The sequence below is a fragment of the Tachysurus fulvidraco genome, chromosome 23, assembly GCF_022655615.1.
Source record: "Tachysurus fulvidraco isolate hzauxx_2018 chromosome 23, HZAU_PFXX_2.0, whole genome shotgun sequence".
Lineage (NCBI taxonomy): Eukaryota > Metazoa > Chordata > Actinopteri > Siluriformes > Bagridae > Tachysurus > Tachysurus fulvidraco.
In genome coordinates this window covers 13,596,189-13,622,706 of record NC_062540.1, presented here as the reverse complement: position 1 = coordinate 13,622,706, position 26,518 = coordinate 13,596,189, and the positions used below count along the sequence as shown (strand labels likewise).

At 41.9% G+C, this 26,518-nt stretch overlaps 1 protein-coding gene across 4 annotated transcripts in view; it reads right to left on the bottom strand.

Moving 5' to 3' along the window:
- rerea (arginine-glutamic acid dipeptide (RE) repeats a) overlaps positions 1-26,518 on the bottom strand; it is a 149,589-nt gene that overhangs the window by 52,038 nt on the left and 71,033 nt on the right. For all 4 annotated transcript variants that reach the window (XM_027170530.2, XM_027170531.2, XM_027170529.2 and 1 more), the window contains exons 2-3: positions 19,907-20,363; positions 8,642-8,712 (exon numbers count right to left, since the gene is read on the bottom strand). In XM_027170530.2, coding sequence (XP_027026331.2) covers positions 8,642-8,712; positions 19,907-20,219 — 384 coding nt within the window. In that variant the 5' untranslated portion in view covers positions 20,220-20,363. The remainder of the gene's footprint in view (positions 1-8,641; positions 8,713-19,906; positions 20,364-26,518) is intronic.

The window sequence follows — 26,518 nt, the reverse complement described above, 5'->3', positions numbered from 1 at the left end:
TCTGCCTTACACATGACACGAGCTCCTGCAACGTCTGCTGTTGTGAGGAATCTTTCAGCAGGACTGGAGAAGCACACAATAACTGCAGAGCGTACCTGAGAGCCACCGCTGAGCCACGCACCTTTACATATTTATACATGCAAATCTACTGGCTTGTTTCCACAGGCTGAGCAAATGGTGAAAAAAAAAAGGAAAGAAAAGGGGGGTGTGTATATTAAGTGTCGAACTGACACTTGAAGAAAGCAAAGAAGGGAGGGAGGTGGGGTGGGAGAGAGAGAGAGAGAGATAGAGAGAGAGAGAGCGAGAGAGAGAGAGAGAGAGAGAGAGAAAGAAAAAGGCAGAGACAATGAAATAATCAGAGAAAAAGCCTGAGAGAGAATCAGAGCCCATTTCTATGAGGTGCTTAATGACTCTGTTGTAAAGATGGCGCTGGCTGGCGTGCTGCTCAATAAATATTAACAAGTACTGCGAGTGATGGCGCTGCTCACTGATCCATAATTGCATTTCAAAATGCTGAAGCCAAACAGAGCAGAGAGAGGGAGGGGGGGGGGGGGGGGAGAGAGAGAGAGAGAGAGAGAGAGAGAGAGAGAGAGAGAGAGAGAGAGAGAGAGAGAGAGAGAGCAGAGAAGAGTGGTGTAGTGGCGTAAGCAGAATCCTGTGGATTGATGAGCAGACAGCACTCATACTGGCCAAGCAAGCCAGGCTGAATGAGGATTTAATCACAGCCACAGAGAGCGTTTAATAGAGACACTGGCCATTCATTATGTTGCTAATGCTTCCTCTTCACAGTGTCGTGACTGCACATGTTATTATTCTTTTCTTCCTGTTCATGCAAATCTTGTTTAAGGCATTTATTTTTTACAGCATGGTAAAGAAGCGTTACACAAAGCAACGAGAGACACGATGCATCACGCAGGCTCCACATTTAAAAAATAAAAAATAAATTAATAGCACTTTTGTCCCTTGTTTCTCATTATATGCACATATATTTGCATTTTTATGCAAGCGTTTTAATTAATGCTGCAAAACATTAGCAGGCTTTAGAGATAAATGGCAAAGCCATCAGGAAAGAATTGCACTCTGCATCTCATGCATGAAAGATTGCATGCTCTTTACTCTAGGAAGGTTTCCCGCAAATGCTTTAAAACCACGTCGGCACTGTATTCACACTAAAAGTAATCAATGTGTGTTAATTGCTGTTTGGTTTCACTCGGGGTCAGCGTGAGGCCGATTCAGTTTGTTGTGCCCTCCATGTCCACTGCCCCAAGCTATTGTTTCCAGTAAATCATTAAACTCCGAGTCGCGGCTCTGTTACCAAACGGAGCGCGGAGGAGGACGCAAACTCGGCTAACCTTTAGCAGCCTGGATGCATACTTATACACGTCTCTCATTTAAACGCTAAGTGAGGCGTTTAAAATATTAAAAAACACACACAAAAACCCAAACAAATGATTAAGTGTTTATTGGCAAACAATAACACGTGTCCGTCCCCCTCCAGCCAGTCACGCTCGGCTAAAACCATGAGTCCTTGCAGATAATTGTATTGTACATCGCATCTAATTAAATGTCCATAAGCAGAGAAAGAGCGAGTGGAACAGACCAGGGATTTTTTTTCTTTCGGCTGAGCCCCTAGAGGAAAGCAGCAATCACTCCATTAGAGACTGTTCCGTGCTGCAGCTGAGCTGGCCAATATCAGCAAATTAGTTTAGCTATGGGGATGGGGGAGGGGCTGCCTACACACACACACACACACACACACACACACACAGACTTATAAGGCATACACAGGCAGCTGAAATTTAAGGAAAGCAAGATAGAGAGATGCACAAACAAAGGGGGGGGGGAGAGAGAGAGAGAGCGCGCACTGTGAACAGGGAGGACAGCAGCAAACAAAGAGACTGGACGAGTGTATCGAGCAGAGAAGGCGTTGATGTGAAGGTGCTGCTCATGATTGATTCGCCGGTGTACAATGTACTTTGTGTCTAACACCACAGCACCCCCCACTGAGAGATCGCTGTCGTTCTCCTCTCCCTTTCCTCTCTCTTGGGCAAGGCTGAGGGCTCTGATCCTCACTTATCAGGCGTCAAAGAGTGAGTCGAAATGCAGAGATAACGCTGTGCTGTGCAGATATGTGACTGTAGAGCCACACAAAGAGCTGATCGTTAACAAAGTACAGGAGACCAGGCACAGCTGGAACACTTTCCATTTCTTCCTCAATTACACCATGGTAATGTGATCAAACACGGTATACAGCACTTTTACTACAAACAATGTGTACATGGGTACTGTCATGCACAAGTCCCATCATGTTGGTTCATGAGCATTTTAATGAAAAACTGAAGAATATGTGAAACGACAGGAGTGTGAGAGCCGCCATAATGAGGAGTATCTGCATACGTTTTAGGGATGCGCAATGTGACAAAGCTGGATTAAAAAACTTGCCTCTGAGCACTGAATACTTTTGTAAATGGATGGATTTTGGTAATGTTTATTTAACCTTTTAGCAAGGAGACTTTGGTGTCAGCACAAAAAAAAAAAAGAAAAAGAAAAAGAAAAAAAAAGAAAAAGAAAAGAAAAATCAGGGAGGTTTCTGCCACTGTGCTTTTTCTGGTTTCTCTGTAACACGACGGGGGAAAAAAGGCTGAATGTTTACAGCTGACACAAGGTATGTGATAACAGGAAGTGACCTGTTCATGTGGTCGTTCCACAACAGTAAATGTAATTATAACTGGTTCAAATGTGTGTTGCAGGATGTGTCATTCTTTAAAAATAGTGTTTTTGGAAAGTAATCTTGCTGTTGATTATTTGCCTATAACAGCAGGCCTTGATGTGTTTAAATAGAACTAAAGACAAAAATGAAAGTGTTAACATGTCACTGATTTCACATGTGCTAAGCAATTAGGGGATTTGAAACAAAATTCTTAAACAGAACCAATAATCAAACAAAATCGGTAAAAGATATTAGAGGTCTCCTTTTCAATCAAATCCCATGCACTATAATTGTTTTAATTTTTTGTTGCTAATCAAGTTTTGTGATATAAAACGAGTGGAAAAGAAAAAAGCTTCTGAATAAAAACTTTGCTTAGGTGTGTGCAAGATTTCCATTAATACCACTTCCTCTTGCTGTCAGGAAGTGGGCGGTGAGGGACACATATACAAGTACTTTTTTATACCTATTTATGTAGCAGTCAGAGAGAACAGATTTGTTTTTTAATATCAGTGAAACTCTACACCTGTCATCGCATTAAAATTGCGTATATCGCAGGTTTCCCGCTAATGGGCTGAGGATAAGGAGTAAATACACTGTGGCTGCCAGTGTCCTTGAACTCAGCATGCATCACTAGCCCTTTAGAAGCTTGTGAAATGGTGCTGGGCTAACCGCCGTTAGCATAACAGGAACCCATTATCGCACCTGGGAGAGAAGGAGGACTATAGGGAAAGAGAGAGAGAGAGGGATAGAGTGATAGAGATATCTGCCCTGATTTAACATAAAACCAGCCGTGGTGAGCAAACACAGCGGGGGCAGAGTGATTCATAGCTAAAGCTGGCCCCTCCTAAGGTTATCTACTTACACAAGACCAAAAGTGATTGAGAGTGTGTGTGTGTGTGTGTGTGTGTGTGTGTGTGTGTGTGTGTGTGTGTGTGTGTGTGTGTGTGTGTGTGTGTGTCAGAAAGAGAGAGGGCATACGAGAAAGGAACATAACAGCACCTCACATTTTTCCACCCCATTTTCCCTCTCTGTAATCTCCTTTATTCAGTCCTGTGCCACAGAGCTGTTTACACAAGGCGAGGGCAGCCCTGTCATCTGTGCCTTAATCGCAGCTGAGAGCCACACACACAGACACTCTCACTCTCTCTCTCTCACACACACACACACACACACACACACACACACACACACACACACACACACACACACACACACACACACACACACACACACACACACACACACACACACAGCAGAGGGAGAAGGAACTGAGGTTTGTGCACTGTGTATAAATCATAGGCAATATGAGTGGGAAATCAGGAAACTGATTTCCCACTCAGGAAAATCAGGAAATCAGCAAACAGATAAGTGTTAATAGTGACATCTATACTTGTATACATACATACACACACAATATATATATATATATATATATATATATATATATATATATATATATATATATATATATATATATATATAAATAAAAGAGTATTGTAATTTGTTGCCATAGCAACAACTTCAGGACAAGTCCATTTGTTTTTTTCCTGACTATGACCATGAAATTCGACACCAAATTAGGAGCTGATTAGATGCTCGAGATATATTGTTTTTAGCACTTTAATTAATAATTATACAATTGTTACAATTATAATAATAGCATAATAAGATAATGATAGTTAATAATTATAATTGTTTTCCTGCTGCTCTTGTTTTGAAATGTTTTTTTTTTGCATTTGGCAACCAAACCTCACTTGATATTATTGCACAAAAAAATAAAAAATAAATAAATTAAATAAATTAAAATAAAATAATAAAAAACAAACAAACAGTTTCTGGTACCTCTAGTAAAATGAAGTAATCATTATTACACCTGGACCGAATGCGTGTGCAGGAGAAAGTGTGAGTACACAAAAAGTTAAGAAGTGCCTACAAAGCGCGAGAGGAATACTCACACTCATTCTTCTGTGCTTGCAAATTGATAGCAGCAGCTTGCTTGCTTTTAGCATCGCAGTGCTAATTGGATTCCCAGGTCATTAGATAAAGTGGCCACAGTGATGCTGCTCCAACCAACTGACTGCTAAGACAGTGAGTTCAAAACACTCTTCCTCTGTAATCCAGGCCAGTAAAGATAAAGCTCAAAAAAACTCTAATCATCATGTAAAACCGAAGCCTCTGCATTTAAGCCGTTATAAATATGGCCGCTGACATAGAGCATGATGTGTGGCTAATATGAAAGGATAAAGCAGGCCCTGGGGAGCTGTGATCGTTACACATATAATGAATGTGTTAATATGGAGGGAAAAAACACAGTGTAAATCCGCAGTGCAGGAAGGCGCCAATATCCACGCGCTCTGTTCCAGCCTCTCCTATTTGAAATTCAGAGGGGGAAAAAAAAAAAAACTTCTGATGCTCCGCTCTGTAAATCAATTAAAGTGCTAAAAGCGTATCGGGATGGAACGGGTGGCTGAGATGAGGTGAAAAATAAAGGATCGACCAGCGAGCTTTTCTTTCTAAAGACAGATGTGAATGTCCTAATTAAGATGGGATGTGACAGTATAGGATTAAAGATGAAACATGAGGCTGATTTGTTCATCACCTCTCCGTGGGATTTTACATAGGGTGAATTCGGTATTCAAGTAGATGGAGAAAAGACCAAAAAATCTAAATAAATAATGACTTAAAAATAAACAGGCTACTATGCTCAACAGGAGAATTAGACTCCTGGTTTTTAGGCTTAGTGGATAATTCGAGGCAGCTGATTGAATAAACATTTGATTGCATTTGAATATTAATGAGCTTTTAATACTTTTATCCCAGCACAGACAAAGTGATCAGCATTAGATTGTGAGATCAGTTACATTATGAGTTTGTATTGCATAAACAAATAATAGACTGAAGAAACTGTGTCGGTTTCAAAGGAAAAGAAGAAGAAGAAGAAAAAGAAAAAAAAAGAGTTAAAAAGGCCAAATAATCATCAGCTTGAAGTAGCAATAACACACCAGACCTGTTTTCTATCCACTATATGCATGCTGTGCATTTTGAAATGCTTTTCTGTTCACCGTGGTAGTAAAGAGTAAAGACTCGCTCACACACACACACACACACACACACACACCGCCCTGATCACCTGCTTTGTGCTGCTGCCACATGAATGTTTGACTGCACAACTTTATAAAGGGGCAGGTGTACCGGTGTACCTGATAAAGTGCTCTGTCACGGTATATCCAATATAACATACCCAACTGTCCATACAGGCATTTACATCACCTCACTCACATGCGAAAGTCTCTTCTATTGTATTCAATTTTTTCACTTTCAGCTTATTCTGGTTGCTCGTCACATTTCTACAACAAACACACATGCTGGGTCTCTTATTTTACATTTCAGCCTTTGAGGTAAGTGACCCGGTTGCACCAGGAATTCACATTTAAAAGTACAACCTATGAGCCTTATTTTTAATTAGTGTCAAGCCAAAGAAATACAAATTACAAGAATATTTTACTTTGTGTAGGTGCTTACATAATCACAGCTTGGTAGGTTGACTACTTGTGCTCATCACTAGGGCTGTGATTCTATCACAGTCTCATGGTTAATCTTGGTGACTTAAAATAGTGATTAAAAAGCATTTCTGTCCATTACCATTTGCTTGTTTTATTTTTGTTTCCCAATCAAGTTCCTTTCTCCTGCGATTCTCAGTCTTTTTTTTCCTGACCTCAACTCTACAATAATATCCAGTTTGTCCCTCTGATCTAATTAAACTCCAGGATCAACCCTTAACTCGTACCTCGCCGCGTAAAAGTTATATTTCTGCTTAAGTACATAGAAGAACATGGCACCGCTTCCTATAAGCGGCAAAGTAACAAATTAATAAATAAACCTCTATAACATATTCCAAAGAAAGATTAACTGGAAGATTTTGTGAAAGTGAAAGCCTGCTAACTCTTTCACCTCTAGCTCATCACTAGTTTCACCTTTGCTCTTATGCGGCTGCATTCATCACCTTCACAGAAGGGCTGAATGTTTCTAAAGATTTTCATAGAGTTGGGAAAGTGCTGGCAGTGCATTTACCCGGCCAGAATGCACACTGCAGGCAGAGCTCCAATCCGCTCCAGACAACAATGCAGATGGGCCTCCGTTAATTACACACAGAGAAGGGAGGAGAGATGGTGGACTGAGAAAGAGGCTAATATATCAAATGTTTTCTCTCCTGATCTCCAATGATGCACAAAGACCTCCTGATTTGCACTTAATCAAGGTGAAGATAGTCACAAAACATGCGGTTATTATTGGCAAGAGTGAATTTGTGTCGCCCTCAGCACTCTTCTTGGCAATCCGATTAAAGGCTGCTCTGATGTCCGGGCCCCAGTGCGCCAGCTTCCCCCCCTTCTGGCCTCTTATCCCTTCGTGCTCTTCCAGCCCTCCCTCCATCATCACCTTAGTTGTTTTGTGCCATTAACAACGTCTCCTGGGACTGCTCTCGGCACTCTGCAGGACAGCGGGTGAACCGGGAAAACTCTCAGCTAATTCTCTCCTACTGCTGATGAAAAAAAGCCCATCAGAACAGCCATAATGTGCCTATTTGCTTGTGACAGAGCATTATCTCGGCAAAACTCTAATCAAACCTGATTTACCTCGTGCATGATCTGGAGCGGTGAACAAGACAAGGCATATACAATCAACTGGCCACAGGAACTGAAATAAATCAGGAATTTCATTGCCCTAATAAACCAGATTGGATCTTGGAGGGTTTTGCTTTCCACATGACATGCCCTTTGAAGATGCAGGCGGTTAAAGTGGCTGATTAACAATCGACATAAAACGTGTCAGTAAAGAGCAATGTGGGCCCAATGGGTCAGAGCCTAAAATGACAATGTGCTTCTGCATGCTGTTTTCTTTTAATTGATCAATTACAATGGTGCAGATCTTCACCGGGGGCAACAACTAGGAATGAATCATTAGAAATTTTTTTTCCTCAGACACTAGGACATGTTTTTTAGTACAAGAGCGATATCACCTAAGCATGGCCATTAAAAATGAGCACACGGTGCTGTTTATTGTATTGTGACTCAAGAGCACAGTTAGATGCTGGTGAGTGAGGGGAAAGGAAAGGCTCAGTGCTCGCACATCTGAACTGCTTTCACCTATAAGTTTCTCTTCATGCTCACAAATGAAATACACTAATGACTAATCTTGCTAATACTGTTAAACACACTCAAGCCAGCTAAAGTCCCACACTCTATTAAAGATAGAGTGTGGGATACTGTTTAAACACCATGAGCTGTTTGGCTGCTTGTGTTGCACGAAACTGCTGTAGTTCTTCCCACAGTTTGTAGTCTACTTTACTTTGCCATCATCAAAAAGGAAATAAGACCAGACTGCTGACATTTAGTGTCATCTCTTCATTAGAATGACTGCATACACTGTCAGATTATACCATGTGTTAGATTGGTGGCAAATAAAACTGAGTAAGCAGAGAGACATCATAATGTTTGTCTTCTTCCCTACTCATTTCAATACACTTTCAGACACTTTTCACCCAGGGCTAATCAGACGAATTAATAGTTATACTGCCAAAAGAAAATCAAATAAATTAACTAACAACTAACTCAAAAACCGATAATCACTCCATTTAATCACTGCAATGTCCTCTTTATATTAAAAAAAGTAAAAAATCAAACTTTCTAATCCTCCAAGACAAGACCACAAGCCAATACAGTATCAGGAGTCTAAATACTGCATGTAATTTGAAGTACAGCTTCTCTATAATATGCTCGAGAGCAACTTTTGTAAGACATGTGAATGCAGGCAATCGCCCCTCTTTCCACATCAAAGGTTGTTTCATGTAGCTTTTGATAGGACTTTACTAAAAACAAAGGCAGGAGGGAGATAAGGCCAGGTATGAGGAAGGAAAAGGGCATCACCACTCACCAGCTTAAAGTCCTGAATGCTACAGATGAAGTAGGGTGTGTTGGGCCGCCGGCTCTCTATGTACACACAATCTGTGAGAGAGAGAGAGAGAGAGAGAGAGAGAGAGAGAGAGAGAGAGAGAGAGAGAGAGAGAGAGAGAGAGAGAGAGAGAGAGAGAGAACATTAGCTAGATCACCTCTACAGCATTGTCTGTGTTACATTATTTTCCCATCAAAATATTTCACTCTGTAAAATTCATCAGGAATGTGAGTAATAGGATTAAAGGGCTTTTGGGAGTGGGACAAGCCTGCCCGTCTCCAGAATAAACATCAAGACTCCAAGAGAAAAGGCCGGTATTGTTCCAACATGATTACGTGTCAATGGTGTGCGTGTGTGTGTGTGTGTGTGTGTGTGTGTGTGTGTGTGTGTGTGTGTGTGTGTACATATGGTTATGTTATTATATCTTGATGGGGGTGACTAAAATAGCCAAAAGTTTTTTTTTTATTGTAATGGTAATCTCAGCAGAAGGTCCTCATTAGGACAGTGAGACAAATGTGTGTGTAACATACTGTAAAGAGCAAAAAAGACAATGCAGTCTTCCTACACTGGGTGTCCCGTCTGTTTCAGAGCTGACTCCTAATTTTAACACTGTCAAATGACAAACTGGCGTCAGATCTTTGCTGAAGCCTGACCCGGCCTGAGAGCTTAAAGTGAATGTGACTGTTGGTGGCTAGGTCATGACCTCTCATCTCCTTTACAAAAACATTCACAAGGTACAGCAGACACACAGACAGCAACCATGCTCTTGCAGCCTGTCACTTAACTCTCATACTCACTCACTCTCTCTGTCACACACACACACTTCCTTCCTCTGTGGTTGAGCTGGCAAAGGAAGATGAGACGATCGTTGCATTGTTGTTGTTTTTTTTTTTTTTTTCCCCCCCCACGCAGCTCTGAAAGTGAACCTTAACCACTCTTTCGGGTTGAGAAATGCAGCATGTTTATCAAGATGATGCACAGAAACCTGGACATCGCTCACAGCACCCACCTTCCTCCTTTTCTTATTTACACAGAACAGCCTTTATAGTTTGTGTGAAGACATAAAGCAGAGTGTATTCTGAGGCAGACAGGAGTAGATTCTCTCCCTCAGACTGTGAGGTGCCAGCCAGGCTCCGACTCTTCCACAGCTCCATTCAGAAACACTCTCATTACATTACCCTGCTATTTCACACACTGCACGCCTTTTTTAGCCTGGCACTGCTCACATTATTTATGCTAGCTAGACATGTTTTAACTAGTTCTTCTCAGTAGCACTTGAGCTAAGAGTGGGAGATGGTGTTAAGGGAGTGGGATTGTAGTGCCGGAGATGTAGCAGGGGCTGGAGTCTAATCGCAGGATTTAGTTGTGGGGGATAAAGGAGGTGGTGGGTAGGTGGGGGGTTTTGGAGAGCCGTTTGTCGACTAATAGTCAGTAGACCTCCCAGAACGAGGGGTGAATGTCTGCAAAGCTGCCAAGCACACAGCAAAGCTCCATTTTCTCTCTCTCTCTGTATAGACTACCTAACAATAAAACAAGTGTGGAGAGAAGTCAAGATATAACTGATTACTCAGATAAAACCAACCATCATTATGAAAGCAACTGCAAAATTTCTTCATTCGCTTTTTCACTTTCTTCCTTATCTTCAAATAAAATGCTCTCTCTTGCTTAAATATGTAGCATGAAAATAAAACACTTCTCTTTAAAAGGGACAAATCTAATGTTTTCTTTTAAATGGTTCATTTTCCTCTTATGAATCAGGGCCTCATCCATGTTCTTCAGTGCCCTAGCAGAGAACATGCATGATAATCTTTACCAAAATTACATCTTTAAAGAGAATGAGTACTGGCATCTTTATGATAACATTAGTTGTATATTCAATAATCAGATAAATTTAAACAGACTGTGGTATTCAGTATAGAGTCATAGATTTGAATGACACACGGCAACTGTTCTCCAGTCTCTCAGAAATTCACCTTCATACCCCGAACGTTCGATCTTCTGTCCTCTAGCAGCAAAATATATTTCTCTGCACATAACCCAGTGCACACAAAGCTTCCGTATAAAGGGCTCAAATACATTTGATCAATCCTCTGAACATTTTTAAGGGAAATACTAATTAGAAAGATATAAAATCGGTTCATTGACCTTAACTACAGGTTAATAACATGGCAATGATTCCTAGAGTGGAATTACAGTATTAAATGTTTTAGTTTACTTGACCAACAGTGGCAACTCAGCCCAGGTCTACAAGCAGAGTCTCCGGAGCAGAATTCAGCATGTGAAGATCTTCGAAATGTTGTCCAAAGAAAATTTTGTTGTGATTATTCTAAAGAGGATGCAAATCAAAAATGCAAACCCAACCAGTCAGGTATGGCTTCATTCAAAAACACACTACCCACGCAAACAGGATTTGTACAGACTTTCAGTTGGAAACCATGCAACCACTGCTAAACAGTATGCCAACACTGGACAATATTAGATTAGCACAAGTAGGGAACTAATACATCCATTCAAGGTCCATTCCGTATGTCATTATTTTAAAAAACAAACTATTTAAAAAAAAAAAAAAAAAATCAACCAATCATAATGTCAGAGACGTGTATGGTGGCTTATTTAATGATCACATTGACATATCACCACAATACTGCCCACTTCTACATCAACAAATCACACTTTCATCTTTTCAGGATCAGGAACACAGGTATGTGTGGAAAGATGAAACTGAGCAAGACTAAGTGCAGAGTAAAGCTGTCATATAACTCTCCTGCTATAAGAAACAGTCGCCGCATGGTTAAACATGCTGAGAGAAAATAAAAAGGCTAGTCAGACATGAATAATATCCCTTTTACACCAGACGTGACGAGGGAACACCACAAGCTCGGTGTCGAAACCCCAGCCAACATCTCGCTAACTTTTTATCAAGAGTTCAGGCAGAATAACATGAGAAACTTTGAAGAGGATAATGATCATATACTTTCTCCTAGTCCTAACTACCTAATAATCTCACCATATGTTAATTTAATAACATTTTTCAGCCAATTAAGTTTCCAGGCAACTAAACCACATAACGGATCTATCAGTCGTTCGCCCGAAGCATAACCTTTCTCTTTATTGTACAGCCTTTGCATTCAGGTTCTGCAGCACTAACGCAATATTCCAGCCTCCTTGATACTGCGGCGATCCTAACTGGCACCAGTAGCTCTGAAATCCTTATGGGGAACTGTGTCAAGATGATGAAACGTAAAAAGGAAGGGCTAATCAGCATTCGAGGCACGGCACAGTTCACCACCCTGCTGTGATCGTATCTTTATTCAATCAGGAAACACTGAGTGCTGAATCCCTGATTCATAAAGCATGCAGAGAAGTGTGATGAATTACTGGGTACCAAGGTCACAGAGGCTCTGCTATCTTGTCTCCAGCTCCTTCAGTAATGTGTAACTAACGTGTGTGATGGGTCAGACAGAGCTTGTTTCACTGGCACCACTGAGATCAACCTTTACCCAACAGCCAGAGGAGATATACAAGAACAGGAGCTCCAGACCACAGTAAACAGCTCATTTGAATAGAGCTGCCGAGGGACCTGCATGGAGGCAGCATTTATCCAAACACTCCACATCCCAGAGGTGAATTAATGTAGCGTGGGCCGTAGGAGGCTAAAAGCTATCACTAACAAAAACGTGGCAGTTCCATTCCACTGCTCTTGACGCCCGCGCATGCATCATCTTTAATTTATTTGTTTTCGTCTGTGCCATTATTGATCTTGTTGCGTTTATCTGTTCAACGCAGCAGGCGGAATAAAGATATTTAATAGGCTCTACACTGGGCATGCTGTTTGTTTGGGTAGATGGGGCTATAAAAAATAAAAATAAAAATACACCTAGGCCATCACAACTTGATATCATTCAGCTTTCTGGTTGTCAGCGAGTACAGATGAATGAGTGACGTGCGGCTCCCACAGACATAAATGAAAAGCTCGGCTGGCGCTGCGACTGACCTGTGGGGCCCCACACACAGCTTCGTCTTGCGAGGAGGAGGAGGAATAGTGGGGGAGGGGAGTTTGGAGAACAAAAGGGACAAATCTAAAGATGAGACGACATGTCTTTGAAAGGCCCATGCCACGTCAAGGGGGATTTACCTCAGAGAATTGCGGCTTAGGGACCCTTAACCCGGGCAGTAGTTTCATTTAGAGGAGATGGATTCTGTCCAGACTGAAAGCTCGTGAACAAGCACTGAGGGGTGAAAGCAAAATAGCAAGCAGATTTTTTGCCAGCTGATTTTATTCCCCCCAAACAATGTTAAAACATTGCCGTGAACTGCTAATTTTTGCTGCGCTTTCCAAGAGCAGACCTCAATCTGTTCAGCAGCATTCCAGCCATTTTGTGCTTTTCCACAGCTCAAGCAGGCAGAGCCAGAGAGAAGCAGAGGAGGGGTTGCAGTGGGGGGTGGGAGGGGATGTGAGCTCTTCCAGGGTTTTGTAGACTTCCCAAAGCCTCCCTGAGGCTACAGGTCCCACCTCTCCCCCACTTCTCTCAAGCTCAGGGGCTTTGTAAACACCATACACCCTTTATCGACTGCTCAGCTCGAGCAGCACTGGCCTCGTCCTTCGACAGACAGATTTATTGAGCTTGAGACAGTCACTAATGCATGTGAGGGCAATAAAAAGGCATGCAAGGAAAAATAAAAGTAAAGCTTAAACATGACCACTTTTTGTTATGACTGTGTGTGAATCCACCTCTGATGCATGTAAGTAGGAAGAATCACACGGTGCTCCTGCTATATACACTTGCATGTCTCGCTCTCTGTGAAGCTGGGCTAATTTAAAACACTCCTGATGAAAATTGAAGGCTGAAGGAAGCTTGATCTTCAAATGTGTTCAACAGGTGGTGATGATACATGAAGGATTTGCTATGACTGCTTTTTGAAAAGAGAAAAAACAAACAAAAAAAACAACAACAACTAGAGCATAAACATCTAAGTGCTGGATAAAGATCAAATAGATGTTCTGTTATATTTTTTGTCCCAAAAAAATTTGATAGAAAAAAGAAAAAAAAGTCTTTTAGATTTATCAGGTGGAAACATAAGCAGCATAGGGTCTTAATGAAAATTTGGATGTTTGCCTGTATTTTTGATAAAGGGGCTGGTGTCAGTGTGTTGTTGATTATTAATCAGAAAAATCGGAATTGTTATCCGTTTCCAGGCTCTTTATGCTCTGATGAACTGCCTATTTGGTCCGTAATCTAAAACTAAAATATATTTATCATTATAGAATTCAGATTCTTAGGTCCAGATACCGATATGGAACGGTGTATTAATTAATCAATGAAGCAATCAAACATTTTATTTAGCTGTTTGTTTCCCCAGGTTTAAATACTGGCTATGGAAAATGTACACGTGTTCGTGCACTTAGGCTGCTCGTTCTGTACAGCATCAGCTAGATGCTTTTAAATGAAGTGCATTAGCAGGTTACATTACTTAACTTGGATTGAGTAGCATTACAGGATCACATCAGAAAACGTGGCTGTAAGTAAAGTAGGTATTTGTTTTCACTGTGCCAAAATCTCTCTGTGTCAAGAACAGTATATGGTGTAAGAGCTGTTATTTTAACTCACCTAATAGTGTGTTTGGGCATTTTTTTCCCCTCACCTAGCAATGTTTTTTTGCAGCTGTCTGCTGCCTTTTATGTTTAAAATGTGTTACCGAGTTGTAAGACAACACTATAGTTTGCCCTTTTATACATTTTGCACAGAGCACAATATGCAGTCTGCTTTGCGTACAATGCCACCAGTCATTCTGTGTGACTGTGAGCAAGGTATGGGAATGAAATCTGATTGGACATGAGTGAGGGCACTGTGGGGGAAAATAGCAACAAGCATGCAAATAAGAGTGCTGAACAACGCCTTCTGCCAACAACACACAAGCCTGGAGTTTCTAAACACTAAACATGCCTTTACTTCCACCGAAGCGTGCTGTAAAACAACACACCTGCGCTGTCAGGTTGGCCGGCTCAAAGCGGCTTGGCAGGCGGCAAACCTGCACTCTGCTGTTGCTCAAATTAAAGAAGCAGGAGGGATGCAATAATCGCTTTCACACTCCTCTCCTCCCACATGAACAACAAGCAGCAAACTGTCGACCTGCTTCACTTGTGTCCTTTCCTGCAGCGAATAGCGTCTCAGGCCCATCCCTGTGTGTTTGAGAGAAAGCCCGGTCTGAACTGCCGCGCATTCAATTTACACCACCACTCACTTCTTCTGCTCTGCTGCGAGGAAGTGAGTGTGTGTGTGTGTGTGTCTTCAAGTTTTGATTCTGAACGCATTCACACACACCATTGCCATGACTCCACTTAACAAACGCCACACCAATCCTCTACTCAAGCCTCACTCTAGTGTACGTGGTTTCCCTCACAGCTCGTATTGTTGCTCAAGATCTATGAAGCATCTATCAGTCGTTTCCCCCAGGTACGAACAGGAGCCCTCTGACAGGTTATCATGTAGCAGCTTTCTAATTTGTAATCTGCAGGTGGTTATGATCTCACAAAAGCCTTCTCCAGTCATACTGAACTAAGCTGGGGGATTTTTCTAAATAGATTGGCCTCCTTTTTTTCCTCTGCAATCCTATGGCCTGTATTTGAATTTCATGAGAATGGCTGTGCTATAAAAAAAAAAAAAAAAAAAAGAGGGGGGGGGGGTCCCTTGTCTTGTCGCATTGGAAACGCTTTAGCCAAAGCGATGTCAGGAAAGCTGTATAATACTAATACTTGAGATATGAATAGCAGCAAGAGAATCCCTTGTGCTGACTGAATACCAATGAACACCCATGTAAAGGTTATTGAGACATGTTATTCAATAGAATGTGTAAGCTAATATAGATATTTTTTTATTGAAATTTCACTGCAAGTCATGCACACACAAAGGAAGGCTGTTCCCAGCCATACACACAGGTGTGCTCAATAGCAGTCCTTCTTCCGAGCCTCATCTGTTTTTATGAGGACAGCCAGGAGTATGAGTGTGCAGGGAATGCAGGGAAAAACGACGACGTATCAGCACTGAGATCCCTCTCCATGACTCATGCAGGTGGCCAGCAGCTCGAAATCACACCTCAGTGAATTATACATGACCCACAAATCTCAGGTTTTCTTTTTTCCTCCCCTTTCAACAACAGCGTCCTGTTTGAGAAAAGCACTCCATTCGTTTTACTAATGTGCTCCATGTTTGCTTGTGCCCAAAGGACTGTACATTCTCAGCTCAGGAATGAGCTATAAAGTGGTGCTCCATCACATCATATAAAGCTAAAGCTACTGTTACCCTCTCTGCTGTAAAAGGGACAGAGCAGGAATTCAGGCACATTTACAGTGGTGTTTGGGAAATATTTGACCAGCCCTCATGAAACCGCTATGGTGCTGTGTACTTCACAGCTCTGAGGTGTTTTCTTCTAGAACAGCCATGTTTATGATAGCATTGGCTAAAAAAAAAAAACAGTACCTATTTGTGATATTGTTCTGTTATACTATACGTATCATAAAATGTATGTTTGTTAAAGAACTGCTAGGAGAAAAGTAGGGTTGAATTATTAGTGCTTTCACTTATGCTTTATTGATTGACTCTAAAAATATAGAAATTATTTGAGATAAAAATGTAAAATTAACAGTTGAATAAAGGAGGATGTTAACAAGATTCAGCTCCTTCTGTAGCTTAACACAACAAAAAATATGATAAATGGTCACAGTATCGGTATCATATCAATATTTTTAAAAATATTAGATATTGTATTTATATTCTTTATATATGCCTGGGATGAAGCATAAAGGAATAAAGGTCAAAGGAAATACTCGAGTTTTTCCGGTGTCTTTCATTTGGAAACGTTTCTACATTGATGTTTTGATCTTCTTTCCATACCGAGACGTTTTTTTTTCCTCGCCCAATCTAGCACAAACTAAGCCTTCTGAAAATGGTTGTGTTGTACCGTGGACTGTGAAAACCGAGATATTCAAGAACAATTAAGTATTTTAGTCATGTGACCCATTCATCTGGAAACCGACAAGATGGTGGATGATGACATACTACAGTCTGTGATCCATTTTGATAGCACTGTTAAAGATAAATGTAACTTTGTACAACCTTCAGATTGTATTTTATAAGGGAACGGAATGTGCACTCACAATTGTGTTACAACTCCACCTCTTCATCTGTCTGTTTAAACAAACACTGTGCTCGTTCTCCATATTGCAACGTCTGTTCGCAGCTTGTTGCGCTTTCACATCAGCGCAGTAAAGTGATGTCAGAGATTTCAATGTCAACAAGCAGGTTTAGGAAAACATCTAAAGAGGCCAGAGCACATAGAAAAGAAAGTTTTCAGATATCTCTGTGTCAACATGGATGTAGCCATATTCATATCCATCTACATCTCCTGTGCTGTATATGAGTCACTCTACTCTCCTCTCTGAATGTTTCTATTTACTGAAAAAAAAAAAAAAAAAAAAACCTACATTCTACTTTTTCCTACTTCCAAAACTCTTTGTTTATTAAACAATACATTTGTGTAATATATTCTTGTCACTTTGAAGGAAAATATATGCAACACTTTACCGTATTAATACACAGAAGAAATATGAAACCTCCACAAGAGCAGTTTGGTAAAAGTAATCTACCAAAGAGTGTTAAGTGTAGTAGGTCTTCACTTTCCTTGAGCCATACTACAGAGGATTCCTAGTTTTAACAGGCTAGAGAAAGAGATATTCGAGCATTAATAAGTGTTTACACAACTAGTTTACACTGAGAAAACATCCTCTTGAATTAAAATGCTGCTAATGTGATTAAACCAAAATGTAAATAATGAATTTTATCATAAAATAGCAAACAAAAGTAGTAAAACGAGCCATTCGATGTCGAACACTGCCTATTCGAAAACCGACTATTCAAAAACCGACTCTGACTCATCCCTGTGTGAAATACAAGCTGAGCTAGGCAAAAGCGCAAGCAGACAAAAGGTTTGTGGTTATTAAGCGGGCAGCAAGGTGCTCCAGAGGCTCCTGGAGGTGGGAGGCATTTGGCCCTGCTGACAGCACTGTGGGCTTTGGGTGGCTGTGTAATTAGGTGACAGCTGTCCAGACACCCACAGGCGGCCAGGGGGAACACAGACATAGAGAGAATATTAGAAGAGGGTGTTCTAAGGGCTACACGTGTCTCAAGAGACAGAGCACGAGCAAATGACACGAGCAGACCTATAGCTCAATGCAGCCAGCTCTGGACTGGAACACCACTTGCAATGCTGTAATGCTGATAACACACAACACACATCCTGTTTGGTGAACTCTTCAAAAGGCCAGTGGTGCAAGGACACTCGTGTAGCATTGCAAGCAAGACATTGCAGGATATGCACCGGGACCCTGGTCATTGATGTGTGTGTGTGTGTGTGTGTGTGTGTGTGTGTGTGTGTGTGTGTGTGTGTGTGTGTGTATAATCTCCTTGCTAGATCCATAAGTCTCCTCGGTGTGGTGAATATCCGCAAAGCTACGCGTGGCCCAGACACAGGAGGACCACTCAGAGAGGCGATCGATTGTGCTGCCTGGCCTGCTCAGTCCTGCACATACAAATGCTCCAGAAACTCCACACTACAACCCCCTCTTTCAGACACACACAGACACATACACCTTCCATCTCTTTTTACAGAAGCAAAGTTAAACACTGAATCAACATAGCAGCAAACTAATCAATGAGCACTAAGCCAGAAAACGAAAAAACACTAAGGTGACACATAGATGTATACGCTTTCAGTGTTTTTAATATTATCTAGTGTCACACGCTTGTTAGTCTCCCTCTCGAGTAACAAAAGCAATTAATGCCACATTTTGCCACATCCCCCCTCCCACAGTATGCCTCTCTGCCTGCTTAATACGCTCTCCAAGGGTGGTCACTTTTACATATTGTGTGCCACTAGACAACTATAAAAGGATTTAACATTTAGCTGTGCTTAATCCTGGCCAGGGCTTTGTGCTTACTTAAGCCACCCAAATCTGATTGCAATGAGGCTGCACCAAATGACCACCGACTCTTTAATTCTGAGCCTTAAACAATACATGTTACTGTAACACAGCCACAACGTCATATCCCAGAAAGCGGTGTGTGCGCAGATGAAAGCAGCTCCTAAGCAGGAAATTGAGTGCAACTCATTTTCAGCAGCAAGCTTCCAACAGACAATGCAACCTTATAGGCACATTAGATGTCATCCCTAATGTGTGACATCATATCCTTGTATATATCCTGAACATGGTGTATTTATTATTCCTGCCTGTCTGTCAGCAAGATGAAGAGAACCTGCTATTGTCTAGGCTAGCAAACACAGAACTGACAGGGCGCGGCGTCAGTGTCAGAAACGAGGCTTCATTAGGGCAGACAGCGCTTTCAAGGACCTTCCACAGATAATGCCTCCCAGCATATTATGCTGAAAATGTGTGTGTCTGAGGGGCGGTGGTATAATGTGGGAGCAGGAAAAGGGCTGAAATTACACACTGGCTATGATTTTCACTGTCTTAACTTTAAATAACTATGCACTGCTAGTGCGCTTCTACTTGACCTTTCGTTGCTGCTAGGTAAATGAAAGACATGGCAGGGATGATTTAAGTCTACAGGCAGCTCACACACACACACAGACCCTCACTACAGCTTTGACATTTCCCCTTAGCTGTGCATGTACAACCAATTTACAAACAGTAAGTGAAAGAGGCCGTGATTACAGACAGAGGTTACTGCTGCCAATTAAAGAAACACAGCGCATAATAAAGACCTATTTCACAATAACTAAAGGAAATAAAACGCGTGCGGTTTCGCATTTAAAAAAGCTGAGGCGAAAGGCATGGCATCATATGTGCAGGGCATGCTCGATATTCTTCTCTCAGTGAGTGCATTAGAACAGATTGCCATCGCTGGTAGCCAACACAAGCGCAATCCTTTTCATCTACATTGTTAGTTATATGAGTGATGTCTATTAAGACAAGAGTTAGCCGCTTGGGTATGCTAATGCAAGAATATTAGTTATCTTAGAATAATATTATTGAACACATTCTTTCCCCACTGTGAGCCAAATCAAACTCAAACTTGGCTCTCTCTGAAACCAAACAGGAATCTATTTACTTGGAGGACGCATGCCTTGGAAAATGTTGGGCGTGTAATTAGGTGCTGTTCAGCAAATGAAGTCATAAGCACTGTTGTGGAATTGTGGCCCTGTCAGAGCTAGACTTTAAACAGCTCTTACCACCAGGCCTGTAGATGACGTCGTCCTCTGTAACGAAGGAGGTGATCTCACCAGTCTCTGTGCGCTCGTAGCGTGACTTTTTCTTCGGCAGCTTCTTCTTGCTTTTCTTAGTGGCCTCCTCAGGTGCGGCGGTGCCGCCGGCCGCCTCGTTCTCCTCGTCCTCGCTATGTTCGCTCTCGGCATAGTTCTTGGCGCCACCCTCCAGTGTGCAGCTGCGGCGTGGCCTTGAGCTCTCGCTCTCACGTGCCTTCTCTCTCCGGTCACGCTCTCGGTCACGCTCCCGCTCCTTGTCCTTCTCTTTGTCGGCGGTCATGATTCGCCACGTGCCTTCCTCTGTCCTCTCACGGCTGGGCCTCCGTGAAAGGTAGACTGTGAGCCTGGGCTTCAGTCTTCTGAATTTACCAATCAAATCCAGGGAAAATTCGGCCACACCAACAACCCCAGGGTTTCAGGAGCGCTACAGAGAGAAAAAAGAGAGAGCCGTTTAAGACCTAAAATACTACACATCTTGAATCATCATTGACAAACATCACACTCTTTGCTACCATGAGACTCTTATCGTAGGTAAAAGCCACTAGAAAAAAAAAGGCTTATTAATAGACATGCAATCTTCAGAATCAATCAGAGGCACTAGACAGCGCAGCTGCTCAGAATAGAGAGGAACATCAATGGGCAATCTCCTCCACTGCAGCACTGCCTAGCCTCAGGAGAGCTCAGAGCAAAGCTATATCAAAAAGAACACAAACTTCAAGCTGCCTTCTCTATTCCCCAGTTCATTTTGCCAAACGCTGAGAGGCGGCCAATTGTTTTCCCAGTGACCTAAAGAGTGCTCCTGGCAGCACCATCTTCAAACAGCCTCCACTGAGCATCTTACAGGTGATCAGGTGCCCTAAGCTTCTCAATATCTCTGTGTTCAAGCCATGCTGGACTGCTTTGCCTCTACATAAAGCTTGGAAATGCTCTGAGGCAGGGTCTAAGCTGAACCAGCAGCCCTTGTGCACTTCAGGCTCAATGGCTTTTGGTCATTTGTGGGTCAGAACACCTTGCCTTGGTCAGCCTAGTAGAGAGTTCAGCATTTAAAATTAGAAAAGAGACAGGCACGGAGAACAGAACCTGGCTACAATCTCCAGGCAGAAAACAGCTTCAGTTTTTAAAAGCTTTACTGAAATGCTCACTGCTTCTTCCCCCCTTTTAAGTCAACAGTCATAAAAATAAAGATCAATCATCTGAACGAAAAAAAACTGTGGGGGAAAAAGAAAAACAAACCAGTGCATGTTACAGCTGTGCAGACCCAAGTGTACACACTGCTTTCTTTAGTGTAACAACTTCAATCTTGTCTGTCATAGCCTCTGAAGTCAGACTTCTAACCATATTTTAGTTTGGCACTTATTGGCACTAAACATGGCCAAAAATCTGGTTTCACCACCTGGTTTCACAGAAACAGGCCGTTTCACTGACAGCACAGACAAACTTTCTCACAGCCCATCAGCAAAAAAGGCGAGGCGATCTTATTTACTCACCACTATCTCCGACCTCTTGAATTACTTTTGACCTTTTTTGTAATCCAGTAACTTTACCTTGCACCAAAATGCTTTATAAAGAGAACTGTGTATATAGAGAAAGACAAAGAGCCAATCAGATTGTAACCTTCAAGTGCCTGAAGCTCTCAGGCCAGAAGAGTGTGCACAAGATATCAGAGGTTCCTGTGCTCTTTGTCATGAAGAGCAATGTGAGAATGGGGCTACATATATGTCCTCAAAAGTTGCCAGGGAAGAATCCAGAAACGTGAGAAGACAGAAGTAAAGATTCGGTTGTTTGCCAAAATCAGATGAGTGTTACTGAGAAGATTTTTAGTAAATATATAAAAGTAAATAAATTTTTAAAAAGGCAAGAGAAATAGGTTTTGGCAGGCAGAGTGGCGCGGTTGACAACTCGGCTCGTCAACAGGCAGCCTGTCATCTCTACAGTAGAAGCCGACTGACAGGGCAGATGCTCTCCTCGTCATCCTCAACACAAACACTAGCATCACGGCCGGATTAATCACCTAATGATGAGCTACCAAACTGACCGCAGGCTGGCTGACATCCCCAGCCCACCCCTCCACACAAGCATCACTACGGAACACTAGCCAAACAGCCCCCAACACATAAAGCCCTTTCAATTGAAAGCACTGTTTTGCAACATTTTTGAATTTAAGAGGAGACTTCAGACACCACGGCTGCATCTTAACACAACTCAAACCACATAAGCGCAGCATTAAAAAACAGAACTTAGAACAAAAAAGAACTTTTAGATCAAACAACATGCTTCAGTTGGTTGACAAACCAGGTGCGTAAACTGAGGATGATGATTCAGAATTTAATGTTTGTTGTGTCATGGACATTTTGCACTGAATGTCCTGACGATGCTTTTTATTAACATGTCACTATAGTGACACACCTGCACTAAACAGCGTGCTTTTTACCAAATCCTGTGCCACCTCGGTACCAGATTATAAACAGGAATGTCCACTGTGCGTGATCACGAAGTTCAATTCTGACACAGTTCACAAAGTTTAAGCTTGAAAGCTTCAGGCTCATGTGCTGTTTAGATTAAGGCCATATACTACAGAATACAATACAGATATTGTATATTATATTATTAAAAACAAAGCAGATGGTTGAAATAGAGCAGAGCAATCACACACACACACACACACACACACACACACACACACACACACACACACACACACACACACACACACAGCTATCATTAGCTATTAGACTGGAAAACAAAAAGAGGAATCCTGAAAGTCTGAGGTTTGGAAAGACAGCCATAAGCTGGAATGTAAGGAGAGGAGAATTGGTAGTGAAAAGCAGCAGAGCATCTCCATCAGCTCTTCAGTTATAAACAACAGTTTGACGTTTTGTGCAAAGCCGTAGAGCCATAACTGTATTTACTCCTGGAGAATTTGTCCAGAGGTTAGATATAATCGATGACCCTTGTTCTATCACGACTACAAACGACAAGCTGATTCCTTGTGCAGCCCAAATTTTGACCAGGGCCAATTACGCAGTTATCAGTGTGCTCTTACGCAGAGCTCGCAGATGAATAACATGCTGAGGGGCAGGTGAGGCCTGAAGCCATTACCCATCAATCAGTGGAGCAGGACCCTTTGAAAGATAGCAGCTGTCTTAATGGAAAAGGGAGGAAGGGAACGAGCAAAAGAGAAAAAGAGAGCGGGGGGAAGGGAGGGGATGGAGAAAAACCAGCCATTTGTGAAAGCCAGTGAATAGGCTTCAGGGGCTACAGCACCTATTTTACCATTTCCATTACTGCTATGAAGTCAAGGGGTGTGAGCCAGGAGGTTTTAAATAAAAATATGTTCCTCCCTCAGAGCAGCGGAGAAATTAGACCTCCTCGCCCTCTTAACCACCATGTTGCACTCTTTCTATTAACACATCACCCCACAATGGCCATGCAGCAGGGCTCTATTACCAAACGCACTCCTTTTTTCCAGCATAATTCTTTCATAGTCCTGTGCTTTATTCATGCCATGTCTCTCTCACATTACTCCTACAGACACATGATCTCATGCCGACATATTGCATGCAAAGTACATTGGCATTTATAAAAACTAACAGGTCAAGTGCCTGTGCCAATCTAGAGCTTGCTTCATGCCCTGGCTAAACATATGCAAATTATTTTGGAGATCTCAGATGCAACAAATGAGTTTTCCATCCAAGAATTATGAGATGCTAGAAGTAAGACTGGCAAGGATTTACGTGGGCTTTGTGGCGAATCAAAAGCTGCAAAATACTCTCATATGATTTTGGCTATGTCTTGAGAAAGCAAGATTAAGCAGCGTTAACTGCAGTGTGGGGGTGCTGGTCGAGGTTTGGGGTGGGGGGTTTCGAATTTATCGGACAAAAAAGTCCATATTCAATTTGCTTTCTATAGCTCATGACAATGGCAAGCACAAAACAGAGCTGTAATGAATGCTGTCAGCTTACCTCATCGGGCGAAGAGCTACAATGGTGCAACCAAAGAAGAGGTCCAATATAAAAGACGCAACACCAGCAATCATTCAAAGGCAGTGAAAAGCAGCACAAAGACACCACTTCACTGCCCCCCCACAACAATCCTGAACAGAGGAGCTCTCGTATGCAACCCCATGTCTCACAGTGCTTCTGGTGACATGTGTTTACTGAGAATCTCATACATTACAGAAACACACTGCCGCTTCAAAATGACACCAGTTCTATAAACTGCTCAAGACCTGTTGGCTTAAATGCTATGGATATTTCACAAATGGAAAGCGTGGGGAAAGAGATTGAGCTCTACTTAGGCACTGTTTACACGGGATAAGATTTATAAGTATATATCTGTGCTGATGGAAATGTAGGTGGGGGATGATGTAAAAATCACAGAGATCTGTGATTTTACACAATGCACAACATAGTAAATACATACAAGACATTTTAATACAAATGTTTACAAGAAGTGTTTAATGTCTGGAAAGTTAGTAGGTCACATGACCATAATATCTACATAGGCTGTACTACCTCAATAACTTACTGAGAAAAACGTCTTTCTGAAATGCTAGTGTGTGCTAGCTAGCTATATACACACACACACACACACACACACACACACACACACACACACACACACACACACACACACAGAAAGATGTGTAAATCACCTGTCTGTAAAGCTTGTTCTGGAAAACTTTCCTGACATGGCCGTTTCATACAGGACTAAAATCCCAGAGACTCTCGGGATACGCTAGTCCAATCCAAACAGAGCTAGATCTAAACCACAACTATCTCACTGTTGCTATCTGCACTCTCCATTTTCTGAAAGCAACAACAGTTCCTTCTTTGTTGTGTAGCATCCTTGCTTCGCATGACTAGGCAAACTCCTCCCTAAGTGGCCCCCGAGGGAGCTGTTCTGCCCCACCGAATACACACCTCCCCCACCAAACATTCAATCTCACCACTGGTGTACAAACAACGTGAACCCCTGACCTTTCCCATATTTACACATGGTGTTTAGGAGCACCTGGAGGATGAAAAAGGACACGGAGATGTTTCATTCACACTGGATGAGTTCTGAACCAGAAGAATATGGAACCGTAATCAATTTCAGACGTCTTCACTCATGCACGCGACTAAAAACTCTCAAGGTTGGCTTCAAGGTTATTATTTGCTCATGACCAATCTCGGCAGTGGCTTTGTTGAGCCAGTAAAACGGCGGCTAAAAGATCGGTGCTTGTGGGAGTGTAGGGGAGATGAGTGTATGCGTGTCCTTCCTCCAAGCAGTCGATCCCCCCGAGGGTTCTGCTTCCCATCAGCGCATGTGTATTATCAGGCTGAGCACAACTTCATTTTATACTGTAATACCTGAGAGAGACAGAGCTTGTGTGTGTGTGTGTGTGTGTGTGTGTGTGTGTGTGTGTGTGTGTGTGTGTGTGTGTGTGTGTGTGTGTGTGTGTGTGTGTGTGTGGTCTGCGCACTGAGACTGTTTGAGAGTAGGCTGTGTTTTTGAAAGTTACACACTCTCCATTCTCTCCATGTATTACCACAGGCTAGATGCTGGAGAAGCCCTTAATCTGCACCGCTGATAAAAAAAAACACAGATTTAAAATACAAAACATGAGCAGTTCTGAAGCACCTGTGACTTAGTTCCGTGTCTTATGCTGTTTTAACGAGTTGCATTTAACGAATACAGGTGGAAATTCCCTGCTTACAAGTTAAATATAAATAAATGAATGAATGAATGAATGAATGAATGAATGAAAAGACTTAAAGATCCTTTTTTGGTCAATTACAGCAGTCTTTTTTTGTCCGATCAGTAACCATGTAGCTGTAAAATGATTGCCGTTACTTTATAAACACATCATATCTGGTGTCAGGCATGTAATTGCATGTCAATCGCAACCTTGCATCAGCTTCCGGATCCAATCCTGAGAATGATTTCAAAACGTTCTTCTTTGTCACAGACATTCCTTAAAGGATATAGGGAAAGAAATGTATATATTATAAACTATTAAATAATTTAAAATTAAGGGGAAATTTTGGAAGTAATTTTGTTCAAATTCATTTTATGGCCTGGTCACTGAGAAAATCCAGAAACCAAACTTAACTTTGATTTTGACTGATTTTACAAATGGCAATACAACAAAGTGACGTTTTCACAGATGTAGGTTGCAAGTGGCCACAGAATAGCACAGAATATTTAGGCTTTTGTCAATAATCAAATTAGTTGAAGTGCTTTCATAATGAATAAGTGGCGAATTCACAGCTCAAGTCAAATCATCTCACTTGTTCCAACAAAGCTTTAGGTGTGAAAAAAGGAGAGAGCCCAAGAAATTATACTCAACCTCGAGGAAACTGGAGTTTTTGGTCATTTTTATCATATTGTATTTTAGCATATGTCCTGAACTACTGAAAGCTATAAAGCATTAAACTGGCATGGGAAACGACAATATTGGAGGCCATGTACACAGCAGATCTATAAAGCCAGTGCAGGAAGTGTACAAGGGTTTAAGTGAGCAGTTAGCAGGGAGCTGTTAGTATTGGCTCCTCCTTTTGCTAGATAATGCTCATTAAGTGTGCAGCGGGTCTG